At 39.2% G+C, this 24962-nt stretch overlaps 1 protein-coding gene and 1 pseudogene across 1 annotated transcript; both read left to right on the plus strand.

The window, feature by feature from the left end:
• On the plus strand, nt 10569-12558 carry LOC109219076. Its single transcript, XM_019383494.1, has 5 exons — nt 10569-10605; nt 10774-10978; nt 11168-11593; nt 11635-11717; nt 11915-12558. The coding sequence occupies exons 1-5, from the start codon at nt 10569-10571 to the stop codon at nt 12556-12558; spliced, it is 1395 nt and encodes a 464-aa protein (XP_019239039.1).
• Nucleotides 18612-19019, plus strand: LOC109223105 (annotated as a pseudogene).

A 24962-nucleotide genomic window follows, 5' to 3' on the forward strand; every position in this document is an offset into this window, starting at 1 on the left:
AATAAACGCTTATGACACGAGGCTGCCAGTGCGTATAATACAATCTCCTACACGTAGGACGCCACATCAAGAAAATTAAACCACGTAGGCTCCAAGTCATTTATTATGGCCACATAGGAAAATAAACAGGATATGATTATTAACCCCCTTAAACCCAAATTTTCCCCTCATTTTACACTTACCCGCTTAATGGTGGTTTGGTCTCTGATGAAGGCGGCGACTTAGGTCCGCTAGATACCTAACATTGAACTAGAAGTTTCCATCTCAGTTCTCATTGATTCTTTCGCTTTTTTCACTGATTTCAAAAATTCTTCCTTTTCTCGTAAATGCTTCATTGCGTTGTCTCGAGTGCTCATCGCGCTTTTTGATTGCTTCATGAGCGAGAACTCTCAATCTGTTAAATTTGCAATTCCGATTTAGAATTCTATTCGGGTACTCGAGCTTGCCGCTCTCGATCCAGCTCCGCAAGAATCTCATGGAATTACCCGCTTAATGGTGGTTTGGTCCCTGAAGGGGATATGAATTATTTCTTTTCCTTTTAATTTCCCTATTGTTAGTACTGTTATTTTGTGGATCTAGATCTGGCTAGATTTCAGTAACACATGACGGAAGTTTGGAAGTCTTGAGCTTTCAGAGGTTTTTCTGGTACAAATTCTTGAATGATATGAGTAATAAGGATAAAGAGAAAGGTGGATATGGGGAAGAAGGGATTACTTATTTGGATCTACCCGTTAGCTTCAGTTATTTGGACCTACCCGTTTGCTTTTTTTTTTATACTTATTTTATTTTTCATTCTTATTTTAACGATTTTTTCTTCTTATTTTAATTATTTCTGGTTCAAAATGCTCATATTCACGCTCATTTTCTGCGTGAATTACACCCACTTTGTCCAGCTCAACCATTATTTTGCCACATGTGCTTGGTCAACGGTCAGAGGGGTTCAAATAATAGGCTTTGATCAAGTTCAAGTGTCTGGATGAAAACAAGTGAAGTTTGCCATTCTGCCTTATTTTAATGTAATGCATATTAAATATATATTTAAGCTATATTTTCTTAGCGACGGAGCTAGAAATTCATATAAGAGGATTGAAAAACACCCCAACTTTTTTTCGGATTNTATACTCTTAGCTCACAAATTTTAATTTCTTAGCTCACAAGTTCAATCCAAGTTTTTCATATAAGAGGATTGAAAAATACCCCAAGTTATCTTAGCTCACAAGTTTAATTCGAAATAAAAAAAATTGGGGTATTTTTCAGTCCTCTTATATGAATTTCTAGCTACGTCGCTAAGAAAATATAACTTAAATATATATATTTAATATGCATTACATTAAATAACAACCATAAAGATAAGGTAATTTTAATTGATTTTGATTACTTATTCTACTTATAATTTTAATGAACTCTAATTACAACTCATAATAGATATTACATAATTTAAGTTATAGCTAAAACCATAAAAAAAAAATATATCATATAAGAAAAAAGTATTGAATTGAGGAGGAAATTAAAAATTCAAGGGCAAAAAAGGTATTGTGTAGGATAAAGGGGGAAGAATGATTATTGTTCAAAGTTGAGGGGGGAGTTTGATTTGTAACACAAAGTTGGGGAGGGTAAATGATTTTCACCCTCTTTTTTTCCAAAAGTCAAAAGTATATTTTTGTTTGGCCAAATTTTTTAAAGGAAAATAAAAAAGAATTATTTTTGAATAGAAGCAGTAAAAAGGAGTTTCTTTTCAAAAGTATTTTTAAAAAAAATATTTTTGAAAAATATATACTTAATTTTTTAAAAGTTCGGCCAAATATTAATTATTGCTCAAAAATAATTTTCAAATTAATTAGTTAAATATAAATTATTTCTCGTTAAAAAAACTTTTTCGAAAAAACACTTTTGAAAAAAGTGTTTTTCAAAATAAGCAGATTTTAGAAGATGTGCCTAAAACAAATTTAGTTATGCTTTCTGATGCATTTTATTACACCTCATGACATAAACAAATTACTATGTAACTTTGGGCACGTTAACATTGTTCATGTGTAATTTGTTTGAGATTGTAAGTTTTTTAAGCAAAAATAAAAGAAAGAATTACAAGAAAATATACATGACTTCACACCGTAACAGAAAATGGCACATGTTTTTAAGCTTTACCCGACCTAGCCTATATTGTATATATTTTAAAGACATTAGCTCTTGCATATTCGTAATATGTGTTCTTACAATCATTGCTTCTAAAAGGTATGGAGTTAAATTTGTGTTCTCACAGCTATTGCCTTCACTCTCTCTTCTTCTCACATCTTTTACATACGGAAAAGGGCCATATATGCCAGCAAACTATGTGAATTAGGACAGATATGCCCGTTGTTAATAGTTTGGCATAGATATGCCCAATACTTGCTCATTCATGCCCTTAGTTTAACGGAATCACTATTTTGTCTTTCTTAAATAATTAATAACCGGACTCAACCAAAATCTGTTGACCCGACCCGTTAAGACCTGACACACCCTTAGTTCAAAGATATTTTTTGATATATTATTTTTATTTGATTGAGAAATTGTGTGATAATCATATTTATTTATTTAAATAATTTGTCGATTTTTTTTTTGTGTTATACATCATTTCGGGAAGTAATCCTACTTAAAGTACTAATTGATATTTATTAATGATTTTAATAATATAATATTCGAATTATTTTGTGCTTTCTTCAATCATTTTACCATCTTTTTTTATTTTTTTCACAATCTATTTGTATTTTTCACCAATACAAATACAAATAACTCCATGTTCACTATAACTTAACTTGATGGATCCGTTTTTTTTTTTTTTTTAGATAAGCGATCATTATATGATTGATTATTAGTTTATTGGATTATTTTCTGCATTACAAATTTCTTATGAAATAATTAATAAATTGTTAAAACAGTGATGCTTCTTTTCCACTTTTATATTTTTATTTTTTCTGCTCCATCATCTTTGATATTAGATCCAACAGGTGCCATAAGTGTCATTGTTTTCTCGGTCATCAATCATTAATTGAAATATTTTTGCTGTCATGAATTGTCAATAATATTAGTTGTCAAACAAGCAGCAACACGGAAAAGAAAAATTAATGATCTCTTACTCATTTTATATCAAACTGTTACTTCTTCTATGACATTATTAATATTTGAGGAGTTAAACTAAAAAAAAATCTTTGAGTATGTTTTTCATATTTTCAATTACAAAATATTATTTTTGATTGGGTCCGGTTATTAATTATTTAAGAAAGACAAAATAGTGATTCCGTTAAACTAAGGGCATGAATGAGTAAGTATTGGACGGATTGGTCATATATGTGTCAAACTATCAACGACGGGCATATCTGTCCTAATTCGCATAGTTCACTGGCAATTATGATCCTTTTGCGTTTTACATGTGCTAGGGCCCGTTCGCCATTACTGCTTCTCCCCCTGTTGTCACTTGGTTGCAATGTAAAAAAATTAAAGAGCAAAAGTCCACCATTGAAGGCCATTCAAAGCTTTGCTTTCGAAAATAGAATTTTTTGAGTTTGTTAGTTGTTTGGATTGGGTGTTGTTCCAATTGATTGAAAATATCAAAAGGATTTCAAAATTTAAATTTAAAGTGATTCGGAGTATATTTGAGCAAGATTTGAGTTAAATTTCATAAAGACGCAAGGGAGAAGACGAAGTTAGTTTTTTGTATAATTATATATAATCTTGTATAATAGTGTATATGATTGTATCAACACATCTTATACACTATTATACACCTTTATACAAGCATCTGTAGACGAACTTTTTCACGAATTTCAGTTGCAATTCTTGTTCAAAACCATTCCAAATCTCCATTAAATGACTTCAAATTTTATATACAACCTCCTTATACTATTTCTAACAAGTCTAGATAACACCTACTCCAAATTTCTCAGAAACCAAATTCGAAATTTTAATCCACATATTTAAGCTTCTTAAAAATCTAATTTTTACCGCCAAATGGATTTTTGTTCAACTAATATTTGAGTCACAGTTACTGATTCGAAAATTAACTTCAAAGCTTGAGCAATCTTTTTTAAAAATTAAATAGTAATTTTGAGAACCTATTGGAGTTGGATGTTGAATCTTAGCCTATTATTTTTGGGCTAGCTGGTTGTAAAGTAAAATATGTGCTATAAACTTGAAAAGTAGGGAGCCCAATTATTTTTATATGAAATTTTCCTATTGTAATTTTTGTAAAGTTTTTATTTGATTAGGTCGAATACCGCTTTCCTTACTCAAAAGACTAAATACATATGCAACCCTTTAAACTTGTCATTTTTTCCATTTAGACACTTGAGCTAAAAGGTGTACCTATTAGACATCTCAGCTCAAATTATAATGTGCAATTGAACATACATTGCTGACATAGCACAACATGTGTAATACATTATTTTCTAAGAGAGTGAAAATCCCTAACCTTTATTTTTTTTTACTGTTGCCTCCTTCAACCTCAATTTGCCACCACCATCTCCGCTTCCACCTCCACCATCTCCACCGCCCTAAAAAAAATTTCTTAAATTGTTTTAGCTTTTCTTCCTCTTTTTTTTTTAGTCCCACGGTTACTTATCCTCTTCATCATAATCCACAGTTACTTATCCTTTTTTTTTAGTCTCACTCCCTTTTATCAAAATTACATTAAATAAAGCTAATTAACCTCATACATGAAAATGGGAAAAGCTAGGCACCTGCAAAATTATCCTTTCCTTCTAACTCAAAAACTATTCATACCTTTCGTACATTCTGTTTTTATATTTTGACATTTACCTTAGCTACAACTACTTGTTCTTCTTCTCGAGAAATTAAGAATCATGCGAACATAAAAGTACAAAATAATTTAGGTGGAAAGAAATTGTCATTAAGCACCAAGGAAGGAGGACGATTCATGGGCCACTATCGGTACCATTACACCCACCGTTACCGTCGACACCATCTCCATCACTTTTCCCTAAAACCACCACTGCCACCCCAACCGGCCGAAAATCAGACCACCAGCGACTACCTTCTTCTTTCCCTCACCTTCTTTTATCTTCCTCACATATATAAAACCCATTTCTTTCAGATAACCTACTTATATAGCCATTGACACACCTATTCATGATTGCTTTGAAGGTTTTATTGGGTATGCTGATTAAAAGTTGAACAAGGTTGATCCCATGAATCAACAAGATTCATAAATCTCATTTTATTGAAATTTTTGGTATATAATTCTGCTAGAAATTAAGCTTAAAATAACAATTTATAAAAAAATTTAAAATGGAGTACATTGGAGTGATGAATCTAGACTACGATGAGTATTAAGCAAAAAATAACAATTTATAAAAAAGTTAAAATGAAGTACATGGGTGTGATGAAACTAGACTACAGTGGGTATTTTCACGTGCGGATTGGGCGTTTAATGAAGGAGGCCAAAGGGAAGGTGGAAAAAAAGGGTGTGCTGGTGTGTCATTTTCTGATTTGTAACACCGCCACGTCAGATCGCGTTTGAACCTCACGCATGAAGTATTTTGGCTTGCTGCAAAAAATGTGTCCAATTGGCACAATATAATTTGAGTTCAAGTGTTCAATAGGTACACCTTTTAGTTTAAGTGTCTAAATGAAAAACAAATGGGCAAGTTTAAGGGTCTACTTATGTATTCAGCCTTAAATAAAGCTAATTAACCTCATACATGAAAATGGGAAAAGCTAGGCACCGGCAAAATTATCTTTTCCTTCTAACTCAAAAACTATCCATACCTCTCGTACATCTTGTTTTTATATTTTGACTTTTACCTTAGCTACAACTATTTGTTCTTCGTCTCGAGAAATTAAGAATCATGCGAACATAAAAGTACCAAAATAATATAGGTGGAAAGAAATTGTCATTAAGCACCAAGGAAGGAGGACGATTCATGGGCCACTATCGATACCATTACACCCACCGTTACAGTCGACACCATCTCCATCACTTTTTCCTAAAACCATCACTGCCACCCTAACCGGCCGAAATTCAGACCACCAGCGACTACTTTCTTCTCTCCCTCGCCTTCTTTTGTCTTCCTCACATATATAAAACCCATTTCTTTCAGATAACCTACTTATATAGCCATTGACACACCTATTCATGATTGCTTTGAAGATTTTATTGGGTATGACATGATTAAAAGTTGAACAAGTTTGATCCCATGAATCAACAAGATTCATAGATCTCATTTTACTGAAATTTGTGGTATATAATTCTGCTAGAAATTAAGCTTAAAATAACAATTTATAAAAAAAATTAAAATGGAGTACATTGGAGTGATGAATCTAGACTACGGTGGGTATTAAGCATAAAATAACAATTTATAAAAAAGTTAAAATGGAGTACATGGGAGTGATGAAGCTGGACTGCAGTGGGTATTTTCACGTGGGGATTGGGCGTTTAATGAAGGATCCCAAAGGGAAGGTGGAAAAAAAGGGTGTGATGATGTGTCATTTTCTGATTTGTAACACTGCCACCTTAGTCGTGTTTGAACCTCACGCATGAAGTATTTTGGCTTGCTGCAAAAAGTGTGTCTAATTGGCACAATATAATTTGAGTTCAAGTGTTCAATAGGTACACCTTTTAGTTTAAGTATCTAAATGAAAAAAATGGGCAAGTTTAAGGGGCTACTTATGTATTCAGCCTTAAGTAAAGCTAATTAACCTCATACATCAAAATGGAAAAAGCTAGGCACCTCCAAAATTGTCCTTTCCTTCTAACTCAAAAACTATCCATACCTCTCCTACATCTGGTTTTTATATTTTGACTTTTACCTTAGCTACAACTATTTGTTCTTCGTCTCGACGAATTAAGAATTATGCCAACATAAAATATCAAAATAATATAGGTGGAAAGAAATTGTCATTAAGCACCAAGGAAGGAGGACGATTCATGGGCCACTATCGGTACCATTACACCCACCGTTACTGTCGACACCATCTCCATCACTTTTTCCTAAAACCACCACTGCCACCCTAACCGGCCGAAATTCAGACCACCAGCGACTACCTTCTTCTTTCCCTCGTCTTCTTTTGTCTTCCTCACATATATAAAACCCATTTCTTTCAGATAACCTAGTTATATAGCCATTGACACACCTATTCATGATTGCTTTGAAGGTTTTATTGGGTATGACATGATTAAAAGTTGAACAAGTTTGATCCCATGAATCAACAGGATTCATAAATCTCATTTTACTGAAATTTGTGGTATATAATTCTGCTAGAAATAAAGCTTAAAATAACAATTTATAAAAAAATTTAAAATGGAGTACATTGGAGTGATGAATCTAGACTACGATGGGTATTAAGCATAAAATAACAATTTATAAAAAAGTTAAAATGGAGTACATGTGAGTGATGAAGCTGGACTGCAGTGGGTATTTTCATGTGGGGATTGGGCGTTTAATGAAGGAGCCCAAAAGGAAGGTGGAAAAAAAGGGCGTGCTGATATGTCATTTTCTGACTTGTAACACTGCCACGTCAATCGCGTTTGAACCTCACGCATGAAGTATTTTGGCTTGCTGCAAAAACTGTATCCAATTGGCACAATATAATTTGAGTTCAAGTGTTCAACAGGTACACCTTTTAGTTTAAGTATCTAAATGAAAAAAATGGGCAAGTTTAAGGGGCTACTTATGTATTCAGCCTTAAATAAAGCTAATTAACCTCATACATGAAAATGGGAAAAGCTAGGCACCTCCAAAATTGTCTTTTCCTTCTAACTCAAAAACTATACATACCTCTCGTACATCTGGTTTTTATATTTTGACTTTTACCTTAGCTACAACTATTTTTTCTTCGTCTCGAGAAATTAAGAATCATGCGAACATAAAAGTACAAAATAATTTAGGTGGAAAGAAATTGTCATTAAGCACCAAGGAAGGAGGACGATTCATGGGCCACTATCGGTACCATTACACCCACCGTTACTATCGACACCATCTCCATCACTTTTCCCTAAAACCACCACTGCCACCCTAACCGGCCGAAATTCAGACCACCAGCGACTACCTTCTTCTTTCCCTCGTCTTCTTTTGTCTTCCTGACATATATAAAATCCATTTCTTTCAGATAACCTACTTATATAGCCATTGACACACCTATTCATGATTGCTTTGAAGGTTTTATTGGGTATGCCATGATTAAAAGTTGAACAAGTTTGATCCCATGAATCAACAAGATTCATAAATCTCATTTTACTGAAATTTGTGGTATATAATTCTGCTAGAAATTAAGCTTAAAATAACAATTTATAAAAAAATTTAAAATGGAGTACATTGGAGTGATGAATCTAGACTACGATGGGTATTAAGCATAAAATAACAATTTATAAAAAAGTTAAAATGGTGTACATGGGAGTCATGAAGCTGGACTGCAGTTGGTATTTTCACGTGAAGATTGGGCGTTCAATGAAGGAGGCCAAAGGGAAGGTGGAAAAAAATGGTGTGTTGATGTGTCATTTTCTGATTTGTAACACTGCCATGTCAATCGCGTTTGAACCGCACGCATGAAGTATTTTGGCTTGCTGCAAAAAATGTGTCCAATTGGGACAATATAATTTGAGTTCAAATGTTCAATAGGTACACCTTTTAGTTTAAGTGTCTAAATAAAAAAAATGGGCAAATTTAAGGGGCTACTTATGTATTCAACTAAATGATTAACTAGCAATTTTTATGAATTTGTTGTTTGTGGAAAGGCGATCATTGAAATAGTACGATGAATCACTACAAAAGTTTTCCTTCCACTCAAAATTTTCTTTCTCTGTAGTTTTACTTTTTTTCAAAACTCCTTTCTTTAAGCTACAATATAAGAACAGACAGATGGGAATGTAATTTAAAGGAAAAATAACATTATATGCCCGTTGTAAAAATATTAACCAAAAAAAATGTATAAATTATATATATATATGTATATATATATATGTATATATATATATATATATATATATATATATATACACGTTCTGTATGTTGTATACAAAATTATATAAATTTTATATACTTTTTTGGCTAACAGATATAAATAATTTCTGACGCGAGCTAAAAGTGATAATACCCCTAATTTAAATGTTAATAGTACTTATGTGGTTTTTTTTTTTTGTAGTTGGTTGGTAAAATTCTAATGAAAGTGAAAGGCAGTTAAATATGCACTTACTTTCTAGTTCTTCTCGTTGGAACTTGAACAAATTAATACTATAGTTGATTAGTTTATCATTTTTGTAAATACAATTTCCCGCATAATTAAAATTTCATACATTCTTATCAAAAAATAGTAATTCAACAAAGATTAAATGAGTTGGTTAAATTGCATCTTAAAAAGCAAAAACAATAAACTTTAAACAAAAATATCTAAATTATTAATCAAATTTAAGGCCTCTTATCATGGCTTGCCTTTAGGCGTCCAACAACGTTTATCCGCCTCTGTATTTTACTAGTTCTCTATTAACTTGTCAAACTTCTCAATAAATTATTCATTAAGAATTTATTTTACCAAATTACTGAATTACCCTTCTCAATGGTTATTAAATTTGTACCTCCAATAAATATCCTAGATAAGTACTTAATCCTAAGGGTAATATTGAAAGAAAATAATAAATCTCTCTTGAATTGTTAAACTGAACAAAAAAATTATTTTTAGTGTAAGCGGCAAATAAAAGGAACATACGGAGTAGTTGAACAATAAATTAGGAATTTGAGTATTACTAGAGGGTTCATAATTTGTGCTTTATCATTACTTTATCAAATATAAGTATTATGCTATACATTAAAATTATAAATCAAATTACAAAAACAAAAAAGAAGAAATTCACTACATAAATGTTAGCATATATTAATATGGGATTTTTTCCTAACTATACCATATATGAAACCTTATTACCAAAAATGTGCATAGTTTGTATATTACCCGCCCAGTCCACACTTTAACTACAATTTATATACCAATCGTTAACCAGGCAGAATCTGCCATTTATAGCGCGCGAAAAATCAGTCACAGAATCTGGGATTGATTTATTTCAAATTAAATTCAAAATTTGAAACATATAGGAGATCTGGAAGCTGCGTAATTCTCTCTGAAACTACAATTCAAAAAAGTACGCAGAGCTTCAAAAGCTTCAACAAACAGAATACAAATTGTAGAATTCAAAACTGTTCTTCATCGTTCTCAGTAATCAAATTGTCGATCGTATATCTGTTCTTCATCTTTTTTCTCTCAACTACACGAAATCATGTCAAAAATCCCAATCATGCTACAATTGAATGGGAATTGGGATAACTATGGCAGATTTAGAGATTTTGAAGTTGATGCCATTGTGGTAGATGAGAATGCAAGCTACAGAATTCTGATTTCTACAATTGCAGAACAACTATCGATTGATACATCAGAAAAAATTGTAGAAAATCAAATACATGGTGAATGACAATTGTCCTCCGATGGAGATTAGGAATGATATGGGGGTTCGTGTGTATATGGAGACCAAAAAGGAGAATAAAAACTTAGGTTCGTATCCTTTATGTATAAGTGTAAGAGATTTCAATATGGAATTGGCAATCACCAACGATAGCACAACTGCAGGTTTGTATAATTCGACATTGCATAGAGTTATGGTTTTAGTGTGTTATCTACAATATTACTACATTTACCTACAATTAAACTACAAAAACAATGTGCTGAAGAGTATAAAGCAATGTTGTTTTCAAAATTATCTACTTAGTTGCTACGTTTATCTGTATGTTGATGCAGGTTCGTCTGGATCCCTAAAGTTACTTGATATTCCATCCTCTCCAGCTATAGAGGAATATCAAAGTGAAACAATAACAGAATCTACGCAAACATATATTGAAGAAGGACAAGTGTATCAGGACAAGCAAACTATAGTTGCTGCAATGAAGAACTTTTCTGCGATGCACAAGTTCCAGTTCAGAGTAAAAAGATCTAGTCATAGAAGGTATGGAGTTATTTGTGGAGAAAAGATCATTAAAAGCAGTGTTTTAGTGAATATATGAGGTTTTTATAAATTGTAGTTAAATTGTAGTGCAATTGTAATTAAATTGTAGTTTATAACGATTTATGTTAAAACAGTCCTTTTGTTGCATCTACATTTATAGTATGTATTAAATATTATATTTTTTTGTAGCTACTGGCTTGTATGCGTTGCTGAAAACTGTAAATGGCACTTCAAGGCAATGTCAATTAATGATTCCGCAATGTTCAAGATAAGGAGTTTCATCCGACAATACACATGCTCCTTAATGGACGAAGCATTCATACAGCGCAAACGTACTGCAGCTGTAGTTGGTAGCATGGTCGTTCCAAAGTATTGTGATCCTAAGACTGTTTACACACCAAAGGACATACAAACTGACATGTTATCCGAACATGGACTGAACCTAAGCTACATGCAAGCATGGAGAGCAAAGGAAAAGGCTTTACAGTTTTTGAGAGGGAATCCGGCTGACTCCTACAGCAAATTACCCAAATATTTTTATATTCTCGAGGAGACTTATCCTGGTTCTGTTGTTAAATTGAAGAAGGCAGCAGATGACTGCTTCTATACGCATTTGTTGCTTTTTGTACATCAATAAGTGGTTGGCAACATTGTAGGCCAGTAGTAGTGGTTGATGGGACATTCTTAAAGTCAGCCTACAGGGGGATTATGCTGACAGCAAGCACCATGGATGCAGCAGGTAAAAAGTGTAAGAATTTTGTAGTTATTTTGTAGGCAGTCTATAAAATGTAGTTAAATTGTAGTAATTTTGTAGTTATTACATGAAATGTAGATAATTTGTCTATATTCTGAATATATATTGTAGTTGTTATTTAATTATATTTTTATATACATTTTCAAAGCTGCCAATTAATATTTTATGAATTAATAATGTAGGTACAATATTGCCCTTGGCATATGCTGTGGTTGATTCTGAAAACGACGCATCTTGGAAGTGGTTCTTTGAGCAATTCAAGCAGGCATATGGTGAAAGACCTTCAATGTGTGTTATTTCAGATAGGAATGAGAGTATACTGAAGGCAACATCAATTGTCTATCCGGGCATGCCACACTACTCTTGCATGTGGCATATTTGGACAAATATAAGGTCCAAATTCAAGAAGGCACATCTACAATTACATGAATTTTACTTTGCTACAGCACGGTCATACACTCTGGATGAATTTAATGAAAGGATGTCGAAGATTGAAGAGGTAGACCCGCGTGTGAAATTTTACCTATATGATATTGGCTATCATAGATGGTCAAGAGTTCATGCAACGGTGAATAGAACTTTTACAATGACATCAAACATTGCCGAGTCGTTGAATGCTGTAACAAAAGAGGCAAGAGAGCTGCCAATATTTGACCTATTAGAGTATATGAGGACACTTCTTGAACGTTGGACGAAAGAGAAGTTATTGAAGGCAAAGGGTAATTTCACATACCTTGGGTACAAATACAACAAAGAATTGGACGACAACAGAACATTATCTTACAAGCTTAGGGTAAGATCTGTCTATTTGGTGCAGAAAAAATAAATTACTTAATATACAGTGTTTCCAGATTGTAGATAAATTGTAGTCAAATTGTAGATAATTGTAGGTTGTAGAGAAGGTGTAGAATATTTGTAGCTGATTTGTAGATAAGTTGTAGATAATCTATTTTTATGATTCATATAATATTTTTTCTGTTTGTTCTGCAATTGTAGGTGAGGGCTTCAACAGATCATATACATACTGTGTTAGATGGTGTGAAGCGGTATATTGTGTGTCTAGAAAACAAGAAATATAGCTGTGGACAATTCCAACTTGAAGAACTTCCATGTGCGCATGCGTTGGCAGCATTAAGGCACAGGAACGAAACATATGAAAACTATTGCTCTCCGTAATACACAAGGAAGAGCCTTCTGCATAGGTATGAAATACCAGTAAATCCTCTTCCTGATGAAAGCAAATGGAATGTGCCACAACATATTCTGGATGAGGTAGTAAAGCCACCGGCGGGAGATAAAAGGCAGCCAGGGAGACCTCAAAAGGAAAGATATAAAACATATGATGAAATAAAGTCAAAGAAGTACAAAATGTCATGTGGAAATTGTGGAGGTGAATGGCATAACAAAAGAACTTGCAAGAATGCACCCAAAAAGAAATGAATATCATATAGCTAGAATACTAATTCAAAATAAATGTTAGTGAGTTCAAGTTAGCAGATTTTTTGTGTAATCGTTTAAGTTTTTGAAGATCATCATGAAGTATACTACAATTTGTGTATTTGCGTGTAACGACCCGACCGGTCGTTTTTGAAATTTACGCCCCGATCCCCCATTAACTGCTTCCCCTAAGTTTATTTCTGCTATTTTGGTTTGCCGGGACGTTTGGTGTTAGGATTCGGAGTGTTTTGGGACACTTAGTCCCTAAATGAGAGCTTAAGTGTTGAAAAATGGTCCGTAATCAGAACAGTGTGAAGACGACCTCGGAATGGAAATTCGATGGTTCTGTTAGCTCCGTTAGGTGATTTCGGGGTTGGGAGCGTGTTCGGAATGTATTTTGGAAGCTCGTAGCTCATTTAGGCTTGAAATGCCGAAGTTTGAATTTTTGAAGTTTCCGGTCCGATAGTGAGTTTTTTATCCGAGGGTCGGAATGGAATTTCGGAAGTGACAGTAGCTCCGTCATGTCATTTGGGATGTGTGTGCAAAATTTCAGGTCATTCGGGCGAGGTTTGGTTAGTTTTTTTATCGAAAGTGTGTTTTGTTGGAATTTGAAGTTCTTAGGCTTGAATCTATGATTAATTCGTGTTTCCGGCATTGTTTTAGGTGGTTTAAGGATTGGTACAAGTTTGAATGATGTTATGGAATATGTCCGTAGGTTTGGTTGAGGTCCCGGGGGTCTCGGGTGTGTTTCGGATGCTCAACGGGGCATTTTAGTGTTTGAAAAATTGCAGTAAAATTCTCAGCTGTTGCAGGTTTGATTTCCTTCTTCGCGTTCGCAAAGCTTCGATCGCGTTCGCGTAGGTTTGTCTTACTCCTCTTTCGCGTTCGCGGCCCCCTCTCACGCGTTCGCGTAGTGTAATCCTGGAGGGGGGCCAATTTCCTTATACGCGTTCGCGTACCCACCCCCGCGTTCGCGTACCCACCCCCGCGTTCGCGTACCCACCCCCGCGTTCGTGTAGTTTCAGCACTTTCCCCATCGCGTTCGCATGTACAGCTTCGCGTTCGCATAGGGTAATTTCTGGCCCTTTCATTTTTCCTTTAATTCGTTCGCGTGCCTTACGTCGCGTTCGCATAGCTCATGACCCCCAGGCCTTCGCGTTCGCAGTCCCACCTTCGCGATCGCGAAGGGCATTTTTGGACACTTAATTTTTCCTTCTCCGCGAACGCGAGCTCCTATCCGCGTTCGCGATGCTTTACGGACCTGAACAGTTATAAACATTTCAAAACGAGGGTTTAGCCATTTTTAACAAAACTCAAGCTAGAGAGCTCGGATTTGGGAGAAATTTCGAAGGTTTTTCAAAGGCAACTACTGGGTAACGATTCTCTACTCCCTTATGCTTAAAACCCACTAATCTAATCACGAATTCATCTATAAATTTCGGATTTTTGAATGAAAATTGGGTGAAAGTTCATAGACCAAACTATTGGGTTTTGAGGGGGCATTTGACCTTCGATTTGGGAGATTTTTATATGGTTAGACTCGTGAGAGTACGAGGGTTCTGAAAACGTGAAAATTATTCGATTCCGAGATATTGGCTGGAGGGGCGTTTTGGTTATTTTACCTATTTTCGTGCCCTAGCTTTAAATTTAATAGTGGAATCAGTTGTTTGCAATATTATTTACGATGTGTAATTGAATTGAATAGATTTGGGCCATTTGGAGTCGGATACTCGTGGCAAAGGCGCGGTTTCTAGTGATATTGAGCCGGTTCGAGGTAAGTGGCTTGTCTAACCTTGTGTGGGGGACCTTTCCCCTTAGGATTTTACTTGATATTTGAGTGCCTTGTGCGAGGTGACGAGCGCGTACTTGAGCCGATTGATGAAATCTCAATTTTTACTTAAGCTATGGGAACTTAGTTCTTATTCTTATTTGCTTGTTCTATTTGGAGTTATGACTTATGCTAGATTAGGAAAAGCATGTTTAGCTGATTTGACTGTCTACTTGCTTAAGTTATTTGACTGCACTACGTGGAGCATGCTAGGCTAGTTCTATCTGTGTTTGTCTTTCGTACTTCATTTCTTAGTTGTTTCTGGTTGTGGTTGCGCATTTACATTGGGACTACGGATGTGGAATTCCGGTAGCTCCCCCCCCTGTCTGTTTACTTTGGGACTACGGGTTCGATTCCCGGGAGATCCCCTTGCACTTTTACTTTGGGACTACGGGACGGTATCCCGGGAGATCCCCCTGCACATTGATGGTTGGACTACGGGACGGTATCCCGGGAGATCCACTGGACAGTTGAGAAAAGGGCTACAGGACGGAATCCTGGGAGACCCTCATTGGTATCTTTGACATTGAGCTATGTTTACTCTGTGTTTTACTCTATCTTTATAGTTATTATTGCCTCGTTGACTTGCCTTATTACACTGCTGTATTTATTATTTCTGTCAGATTTCCACACTGTTAATTATTGTTATTGTTATATTTTGCCTCAGTAGGGCCCTGACCTTCCTCGTCACTACCCAATCGAGGTTAGGCTTGGCACTTACTGAGTACCACTGTGGTGTACTCATGCCCTTCCTGCGCATGTTTTTCCATGTGCAGATCATCCAGGTACCTCTACTCAGGCGCACTATCAGTGAGGCAGGAGGACTACGGAGACTTCGAGGTAGATCTGCTGCATCCGCAGACCGACGAGTCTCCCTCTTACTCTATCTATAGCACTTAGTTTTCTTTCTCCCGTTGTTAGATATTCTGGAGTTTTGGAGCCTTACTATACACTTCTGTAGCCTGTGTTGCCCGTGAGTTTCCGGGTTTTGGGAATTGTTTTAGACTTGTGATATTGAGTTGTACATGCCGAGCGGCATTCATTACAGTTTCCTTTAGATATTTAATTTGATTTTCTCTATTTTTTCGCAATTATTATGTTTCCGCAATAATAGGCTTACCTGGTCATGGGGACCAGGTGCCGTCATGACATGTTCACGGTTGGTGAACTAGGATCGTGACAAGTTGGTATCAGAGCTCTAGGTTCATAGGAGTCACGGAACACAAGCCGGTTTATTAGAGTCTCGCTGATCGGTACGGAGATGTCTGTATTTATCTACGAGAGGCTATGTAACTGTTTAGGAAAAATCTTCATTTCTTTTGAATTCCTTGTCGTGCGATATTTTGACATCAATTCTAAACTTCTGTCTTCTATTCTCTCACAGATGGTGAGGACACGTGCTACACGAGAGGACCAGGCACCCGCGCCTCCTGCTGCCGCCGTCAGAGGCTGGGGCCGGGGTAGAGGTCGAGGACGCGCATGCGGTGCTGCCACAACACCTGCGCGAGCTGCCGCCGAGGTACCACCAGCAGATTTAGCCGGAGCCCAGGCACCTGGCACACCTACCACTGCTACTACTAATCCAGCGCTCCAGAAGACTCTGGCTCAGTTCATGAGCATGTACACCACCTTGGCTCAGGCCGGGTTGCTTCCCTTTGCTGCAGCCACATCCCAGGCCGGGGGAGGAGCACAGACTCCCGCCGCGCACTCCCGAGCAGCGAGTGCAGGTTGAGCAAGCTCCGGAGATCATTCCTGCACCGCCTGCAGCACCAGTTCGGCCCGAGGATGGGTCAGCTGCTTCAGAGGACGAGCAGCGTAGACTAGAGAGGTTCAAGAAATATGATCCCCCAGTGTTCAGTGGCTTAGCATCAGATGAAGCCTTGGGATTTTTGGAGGAGTGTCATCGTATCCTTCGCACTATGGGCATAGTGGAGTCTAGCGGGGTTTCTTTCACCGCCTTTCAGCTTCAGGGAGCCGCCTATGATTGGTGGCGTACTTATGAGTTAGACAGTCCAGTCGAGGCTGCTTCACTGACTTGGACCCAGTTCTCAGACATGTTTATGAGATAGTTTGTTCCCCAGAGCCTTAGGGATTCATGGCGCGCGGAGTTTGAGCATTTGCGCCAGGGTGCTATAACAGTTTCAGAGTATGCCATCCGTTATACCAGGTTGGCCAGGCATGCTCCGCCCTTGGTTGCCACAGTTCGGGAGAGAGTTCGCAGGTTCATCGAGGGCCTTATCCCACCCATCAGGTCCAGCATGGCTCGAGAGTTGGAGATGGATATTCTTTACCAGCAAGTAGTGAGCATTGCTAGGAGGATTGAGGGTATGGTCGCCAGGGAGCGAGGGGAGAGGGAGGCCAAGAGGTCTCGCGAGTCGGGTCACTACTCTGGTGCCCGTACCCCATCAGCAGGTCGTTATGGTAGGGGTTATTCTGGCCGCCCTGTACATTCAGCTTTGCCAGCAGCCGGCAGTACTCCAGCTCCGCCTGCACCTCAGGAGCCTTATTATGCGCCTCCAGTTTCTAGCGCGCCTCCTGCGCGGGGTACTTCCAGAGGTCAGTCCAGCAGGCCTAGCCCCAGCCAGTCACAGCCACTGCGTCCTCCCAGAGCTTGTTTCGAGTGGCGATACACGTCATATGGTTAGGGACTGTCCCAGACTTGGTAGGGGTGCATCTTCACAGACTGCTCAGCCGCAGCGGGCTCCTCAGAGTTCTCAGGCTATGATCACAGCTCCAGCTGCTGCCCCACCTGCCCAGCCAGCCAGGGCGGAGGCCGGGGAGATAGAGGTCGCCCTCGCGAGAGGGGTCGGGCTAGATATTATTGTATTCCTGCTCGCACTGAGGCTGTTGCCTTCGATTCCGTCATTACAGATATTATACTGGTTTGTCACAGAGAGGCATCGGTTCCATTCGATCCAGGCTCTACTTATTCTTATGTGTCTTCTTATTTTGCTTCGCATTTGGGTGTGCCTCGGGAAATCTTTGAGTGGCCCCATTTATGTTTCAACTCCTGTGGGAGATTCTCTTGTTGTGGATCGCGTTTATCGGTCATGTTTGGTTACTATTCGTGGTTTTGAGACCAGAGCGGATCTATTGTTACTCGGTATGGTTGACTTTGATATTATTCTAGGCATGGACTGGTTGTCGCCCCATCATGCTATTCTTGATTGTCACGCCAAGACCGTGACGCTGGCTATGCCAGGTATTCCACGTATTGAGTGGAGTGGTACTTTAGATCACACTCCCAGTAGAGTTATCTCTTTCCTTAAAGCTCAACGTATGGTTGAGAAGGGGTGCGCCACGTATTTAGCTTATGTGAGAGATGTCATGTTGATACCCCTTCTGTTGATTCAGTTCCAGTGGTACGGGATTTCCCCGATGTGTTTCCAGTTGATCTTCCGGGCATGCCGCCCGATAGAGACATCGATTTTGGCATTGATCTGCTGCTGGGCACTCAGGCCATTTCCATTCCTCCATATCGCATGGCTCCTCCTGAGTTGAAGGAGTTGAAGGATCAATTGCAGGAATTACTTGGTAAGGGTTTTATTCGGCCTAGTGTCTCACCGTGGGGTGCTCCTGTCTTGTTTGTGAAGAAGAAGGATGGTTCTATGCGTATGTGCATTGATTATCGTCAGTTGAACAAAGTTACAGTGAAGAACCGTTATCCTTTGCCTCGTATTGATGATCTGTTTGATTAGCTCCAAGGCGCACAGGTGTTTTCCGAGATTGATTTGCGCTCAGGTTACCATCAGTTGAAGATTCGGGAGCCAGATATCCCGAAGACTGCCTTCAGGACTCGGTATGGTCATTACGAGTTCCTTGTTATGTCCTTTGTGCTGACTAATTCCCCAGCAGCTTTTATGCATTTGATGCACAGTGTATTCAGGCCATATCTTGACTCATTCGTTATTGTTTTCATTGACGACATTCTGGTGTATTCCCGGAGTCGGGAAGATCATGAGCAGCACCTGAGGACAGTGCTTCAGACCCTGAGAGAGAAGAAATTATATGCAAAGTTCTCAAAATGTGAGTTCTGGTTGAGTTCCGTGGCATTCCTAGGCCACGTGGTATCGAGTGAGGGCATTCGGGTGGATCCGAGGAAGGTGGAGGTCGTGCAGAGTTGGCCCAGGCCCTCCTCAGCTACAGGGATTCGCAGTTTCCTTGGCTTGGCGGGTTATTACCGTCGCTTTGTGGAGGGGTTTTCATCGATTGCGGCCCCTATGACTAGATTGACCCAAAAGGGTGCCCCATTTCAGTGGACAGAGGAGTGTGAGGCGAGCTTCCAAAAGCTCAAGACAGCTTTGACTTCAGCCCCAATCTTGATGCTGCCTACCGGTTCGGGGTCTTATAAAGTTTATTGTGATGCCTCACGGGTTGGACTTGGAGCGATTTGATGCAGGACGGTAGGGTGATTGCCTACGCGTCCAGACAGTTGAAGATACATGAAAAGAACTACCCTGTCCACGGCCTTGAGTTAGCTGCTATTGTTCATGCCTTGAAGATCTGGCATCATTATTTGTACGGGGTGCCTTGTGAGATCTATACTGACCATCGGAGTTTGCAGCACTTGCTTAAGCAGAAGGACCTGAATATGCGTCAGAGGAGATGGTTAGAGTTGTTAAAGGATTATAATATTACTATTCTTTATCACCCGGGCAAGGCCAATGTGGTAGCCAATGCCTTGAGTCACCGGGCGGAGAGTTTGGGGAGTTTGGCATATTTACCAGCCTCAAAGAGACCTATGGCGATGGATGTTCAGGCTTTAGCCAGCTAGTTCGTGAGATTGGACCTTTCGGAGCCCAGTCGGGTTCTAGCCTGTGTGGTTCCCGGTCTTCCCTATTTGACCGTATCAGGGAGCGGCGGTATGATGACCCTCATTTGCTTGTCCTTCAGGACAGGGTCCAGCGTGGGGATGCCAGAGACGTGACCATCGGGGATGATGGAGTATTGAGGATGCAGGGCCGAATTTGTGTGCCCAATGTTGATGGTCTTCGAGAGTTGATTCTAGCAGAGGCCCATAGTTCGCGATATTCCATCTATCCGGGTGCCGCGAATATGTATCAGGACTTGAGGCAGCACTATTGGTGGAAGCGGATGAAGAAGGATATAGTTGATTACGTGTCTAGATGCCTCAACTGCCAGCAGGTGAAGTATGAGCACCAGCGTCCGGGTGGGTTGCTTCAGCAGATAGAGATCCCCGAGTGGAAATGGGAGCGTATCACCATGGACTTTGTATCTGGACTCCCACGGACCTTGAAGTTTGATGCCATTTGGGTCATTGTGGATCGGCTGACCAAGTCCGCTCATTTCATTCCTGTGTGTACCACTTATTCATCGGAGCGGTTGGCGGAGATTTATATCAGGGAGATCGTCCGTTTGTATGGTATTCCAGTTTCCATCATTTCAGAAGAGGTACTCAGTTTACATCGCGGTTCTGGAGAGCCGTGCAGCAGGAGTTAGGCACTCGGGTGGAGTTGAGCACAACATTTCACCCCCAGACAGACGGACAGTCCGAGCGCACTATTCAGATTCTTGAGGATATGCTCCGTGCGTGTGTGATTGAGTTTGGAGGGTCTTGGGATCATTTCCTGCCATTGGCCGAGTTTGCTTATAACAACAGTTATCAGTCCAGCATTCAAATGGCGCCGTATGAGGCTTTATATGGTAGGAGGTATAGATCTCCGGTGGGTTGGTTTGAGCCGGGTGAGGCCAGGCTATTGGGCACAGAGATGGTCCAGGATGCATTGGAGAAGGTTAAGGTGATCAGGATAGACTCCGTACAGCCCAGTCCAGACATAAGAGTTACGCGGACAAGAAGGTTCGTGATGTTTCATATATGGTCGGTGAGCGGGTTCTGCTTCGGGTCTCGCCTATGAAAGGCGTCATGAGGTTTGGGAAGAAAGGAAAGCTGAGTCCAAGGTTTATTGGCCCTTTTGAGATCTTGAGGCGAGTTGGGGAGGTTGCTTATGAGCTTGCCTTACCTCCCAGCCTAGCCGGAGTTCATCTAGTATTTCATGTTTCGATGCTCCGGAGATATCACGGTGATCCGTCGCACGTGTTGGATTTCAGTTCAGTCCAGTTGGACAAGGATCTATCCTATGTTGAGGAGCCAGTGGCTATTTTGGACAGGCAGATCAGGAAGTTGAGGTCGAAGAACATAGCTTCAGTGAAGGTTCAGTGGCGGGGTCAGCCGGCCGAGGAGGCGACTTGGGAGATCGAGCAGGATATGCGCAACCAGTACCCTCATCTTTTTACTACTTCAGGTATGTTCTCTATGCTCGTTCGAGGACGAACGAATGTTTAAGTGTAGGAGGATGTAACGACCCGGCCGGTAGTTTTTGGAATTTACGCCCCGATCCCCCATTAACTGCTTCCCCTAAGTTCATTTCTGCTATTTTGGTTTGCCGAGACGTTCGGTGTTAAGATTCGGTGTGTTTTAGGACACTTAGTCCCTAAATGAGAGCTTAAGTGTTGAAAAATGATCCGTAATCGGAACAGTGTGAAGACGACCTCGGAATGGAAATCCGATGGTTCTGTTAGCTCCGTTAGGTGATTTCGGGGTTGGGAGTGTGTTCGGAATGTATTTTGGAAGCTCGTAGCTCATTTAGGCTTGAAATGCCGAAGTTTGAGTGGGGCCTCGGGTGTGTTTCGGATGCTCAACGCGGCATTTTAGTGTTTGAAAAATTGCAGAAAAATTCTCAGCTGTTGCAGGTTTGATTTCCTTCTTCGCGTTCGCGTAGGTTTCTCTTACTCCTCCTTCGCGTTCGCGGCCCCCTCTCACGCGTTCGCGTAGTGTAATCCTGGAGGGGTGCCAATTTCCTTATACGCATTCGCGTACCCACCCCCGCGTACGCGTAGCTTCAGCACTTTCCCCATCGCGTTCGCATGTACAGCTTCGCGTTCGCATAGGGCAATTTCTGGCCCTTTCATTTTTCCTTCAATGCGTTCGCGTGCCCTACGTCACGTTCCCATAGCTCATGACCCCCAGGCCTTCGCGTTCGCAGTCCCACCTTCGCGATCGCGAAGGGAATTTTTGGCCACTTAATTTTTCCTTCTCCGCGAACGCGAGCTCCTATCCGTGTTCGCGATGCTTTACGGACCTGAACAGTTATAAACATTTCAAAACGAGGGTTTAGCCATTTTTAACAAAACTCAAGCTAGAGAGCTCGGATTTGGGAGAAATTTCGAAGGTTTTTCAAAGGCAACTACTGGGTAACGATTCTCTACTCCCTTATGCTTAAAACCCACTAATCTAATCACGAATTCATCTATAAATTTCGGATTTTTAAATGAAAATTGGGTGAAAGTTCATAGACCAAACTATTGGGTTTTGAGGGGGCATTTGACCTCCGATTTGGGAGATTTTTATATGGTTAGACTCGTGAGAGTACGAGGGTTCTGAAAACGTGAAAATTATTTGATTCCGAGACGTTGGCTGGAGGGGCGTTTTGGTCATTTTACCTATTTTCGCGCCCTAGCTTTAAATTTAATAGTGGAATCAGTTGTTTGCAATATTATTTACGTTGTGTAATTGAATTGAATAGATTTGGGCCATTTGGAGTCGGATACTCGTGGCAAAGGCGCAGTTTCTAGTGATATTGAGCCGGTTCAAGGTAAGTGGCTTGTCTAACCTTGTGTGGGGGACCTTTCCCCTTAGGATTTTACTTGATATTTGAGTGCCTTGTGCGTGAGGTGACGAGCGCGTACTTGAGCCGATTGATAAAATCCCGGTTTTTACTTAAGCTATGGGAACTTAGTTCTTATTCTTATTTGCTTGTTCTATTTGGAGTTATGACTTATGCTAGATTAGGAAAAGCATGTTTAGCTGATTTGACTGTCTAGTTGCTTAAGTTATTTGACTGCACTACGTGGAGCATGCTGGGCTAGTTCTATCTGTGTTTGTCTTTTGTACTTCATTTCTTGGTTGTTTCTGGTTGTGGTTGCGCATTTACATTAGGACTACGGATCTGGGATTCTGGTAGCTCCCCCCCCCCCCTTGTCTGTTTACTTTGGGACTACGGGTTCGATTCCCGGGAGATCCCCCTGCACTTTTACTTTGGGACTACGGGACGGTATCCCGGGAGATCCCCCTGCACATTGACGGTTGGACTATGGGACGGTATCCCGGGAGATCCACTGGACAGTTGAGAAAAAGGCCACAGGACGGTATCCTTGGAGATCCTCATTGGTATCTTTGACATTGAGCTGTATTTTACTCTATCTTTGTAGTTATTATTGCCTCGTTGACTTGCCTTATTACAGTGCTGTATTTATTATTTCTGTCAGATGTCCACACTGTTAATTATTGTTATTGTTATATTTTTGCCTCAGTAGGGCCCTGACCTTCCTCGTCACTACCCAACCGAGGTTAGGCTTGGCACTTACTGAGTGCCATTGTGGTGTACTCATGCCCTTCCTGCGCATGTTTTTCCATGTGCAGATCATCCAGGTACCTCTGCTCAGGCGCACTATCAGTGAGGCATGAGGACTACGGAGACTTCGAGGTAGATCTGCTGCGTCCGCAGACCGACGAGTCTCCCTCTTACTCTATCTATAGCACTTAGTTTTCTTTCTCTCGTTGTTAGATATTCTGGAGTTTTGGAGCCTTACTATACACTTCTGTAGCCTATGTTGCCCGTGAGTTTCCGGGTTTTGGGAATTATTTTAGACTTGTGATATTGAGTTGTACATGCCGAGCGGCATTCAGTACAGTTTCCTTTAGATATTTAATTTGATTTTCTCTATTTTTCCGCAATTATTATATTTCCGTAATAATAGGCTTACCTGGTCATGGGGACCAGGTGCCGTCATGACATGTTCACGGTTGGTGAACTAGGGTCGTGACATTGCATTTGATATGATTTTATGTATTCTGTCAGGCATCTAAATTTGTCTTTTATATAGTTTAGTTAAACTTTAATATTTATTATCTATAAAACAACTGATATTAATAAAGTAACCTTAATGTAAAGTGCCTCCAGATTGTAGGTAAAATGTAGGTTAAATGTAGTTAAATTGTACACATGGTAATAATTTGTAGATGATTTGTAGATAAATTATGGATAATTTATTTATATGATTTGAGTATTTATTTCATCTGTTTGCTGTGTAATTTTATTTCAAGTGACAGTTATATACAGATATTACCTAGTACTTGAAGGTATTTCATAAAAATTATGTGAAGATTAATTGTAGGCAAATTGTATTCTAACAAAACAGAGTACTCAAGTTTAATATATTGAAGATACAGTGCTGTAAACAACCAAAATGGCATATTTTCTACAGTGTATTCTCCTTCAACTACAAAATGGCATCAACTAAACTAGGAACACAAGACTCTATTTCTTCTTTCTCTGTACTCTAGTCTTCTCATTTTTAGCAAGAGCACCCTTCCTCCTTGCTAGTCTGCCTGTTACCTCACTTTCACTGATTGACCCATCTTCTTGCTTCTTTGTAGCATAGTCCCATAGGAGATCTCCATAGCGTCTACAGTGTTGGTCGATATCAGAAAGGTCTTCTGAAGGGATTGACAAATCTCCAAGGCTAACATACTCCGCAAAAGCAGCCACAAATACACCACAATTACTGCATAAAATAAAAAAAAAATAATTATTTAACAAATGATTATAAAAAAATAATTAAACATCTAGAAAGAGAGAATAGTTTTTTTACAGTGATCCTTTCTTTTGTTGTGGAATCTTCGCAACCATCCACTGTATGGTGAGAGGGTCTGTAACTGGTTTCTCAATGTATACCTTTGTGGTCTTGAAGTCAATGTCTTTACGTTTTCCGTAGAAACCAGTGCAAGACAAATACAGAGGGATAATGATTGAAAACTTATCAACTAATGATTCAACAGCATTATAATGGTGTGAAGACACCATGGAATCATACACATAAAGTTGCCTGTCCTCTATGTCGAAAACGAGCAACAACCAATGGAAATTCTCTACAATATTCACAAG

The sequence above is a fragment of the Nicotiana attenuata genome, chromosome 2, assembly GCF_001879085.1.
Source record: "Nicotiana attenuata strain UT chromosome 2, NIATTr2, whole genome shotgun sequence".
NCBI classification, from domain to species: Eukaryota; Viridiplantae; Streptophyta; class Magnoliopsida; order Solanales; family Solanaceae; genus Nicotiana; species Nicotiana attenuata.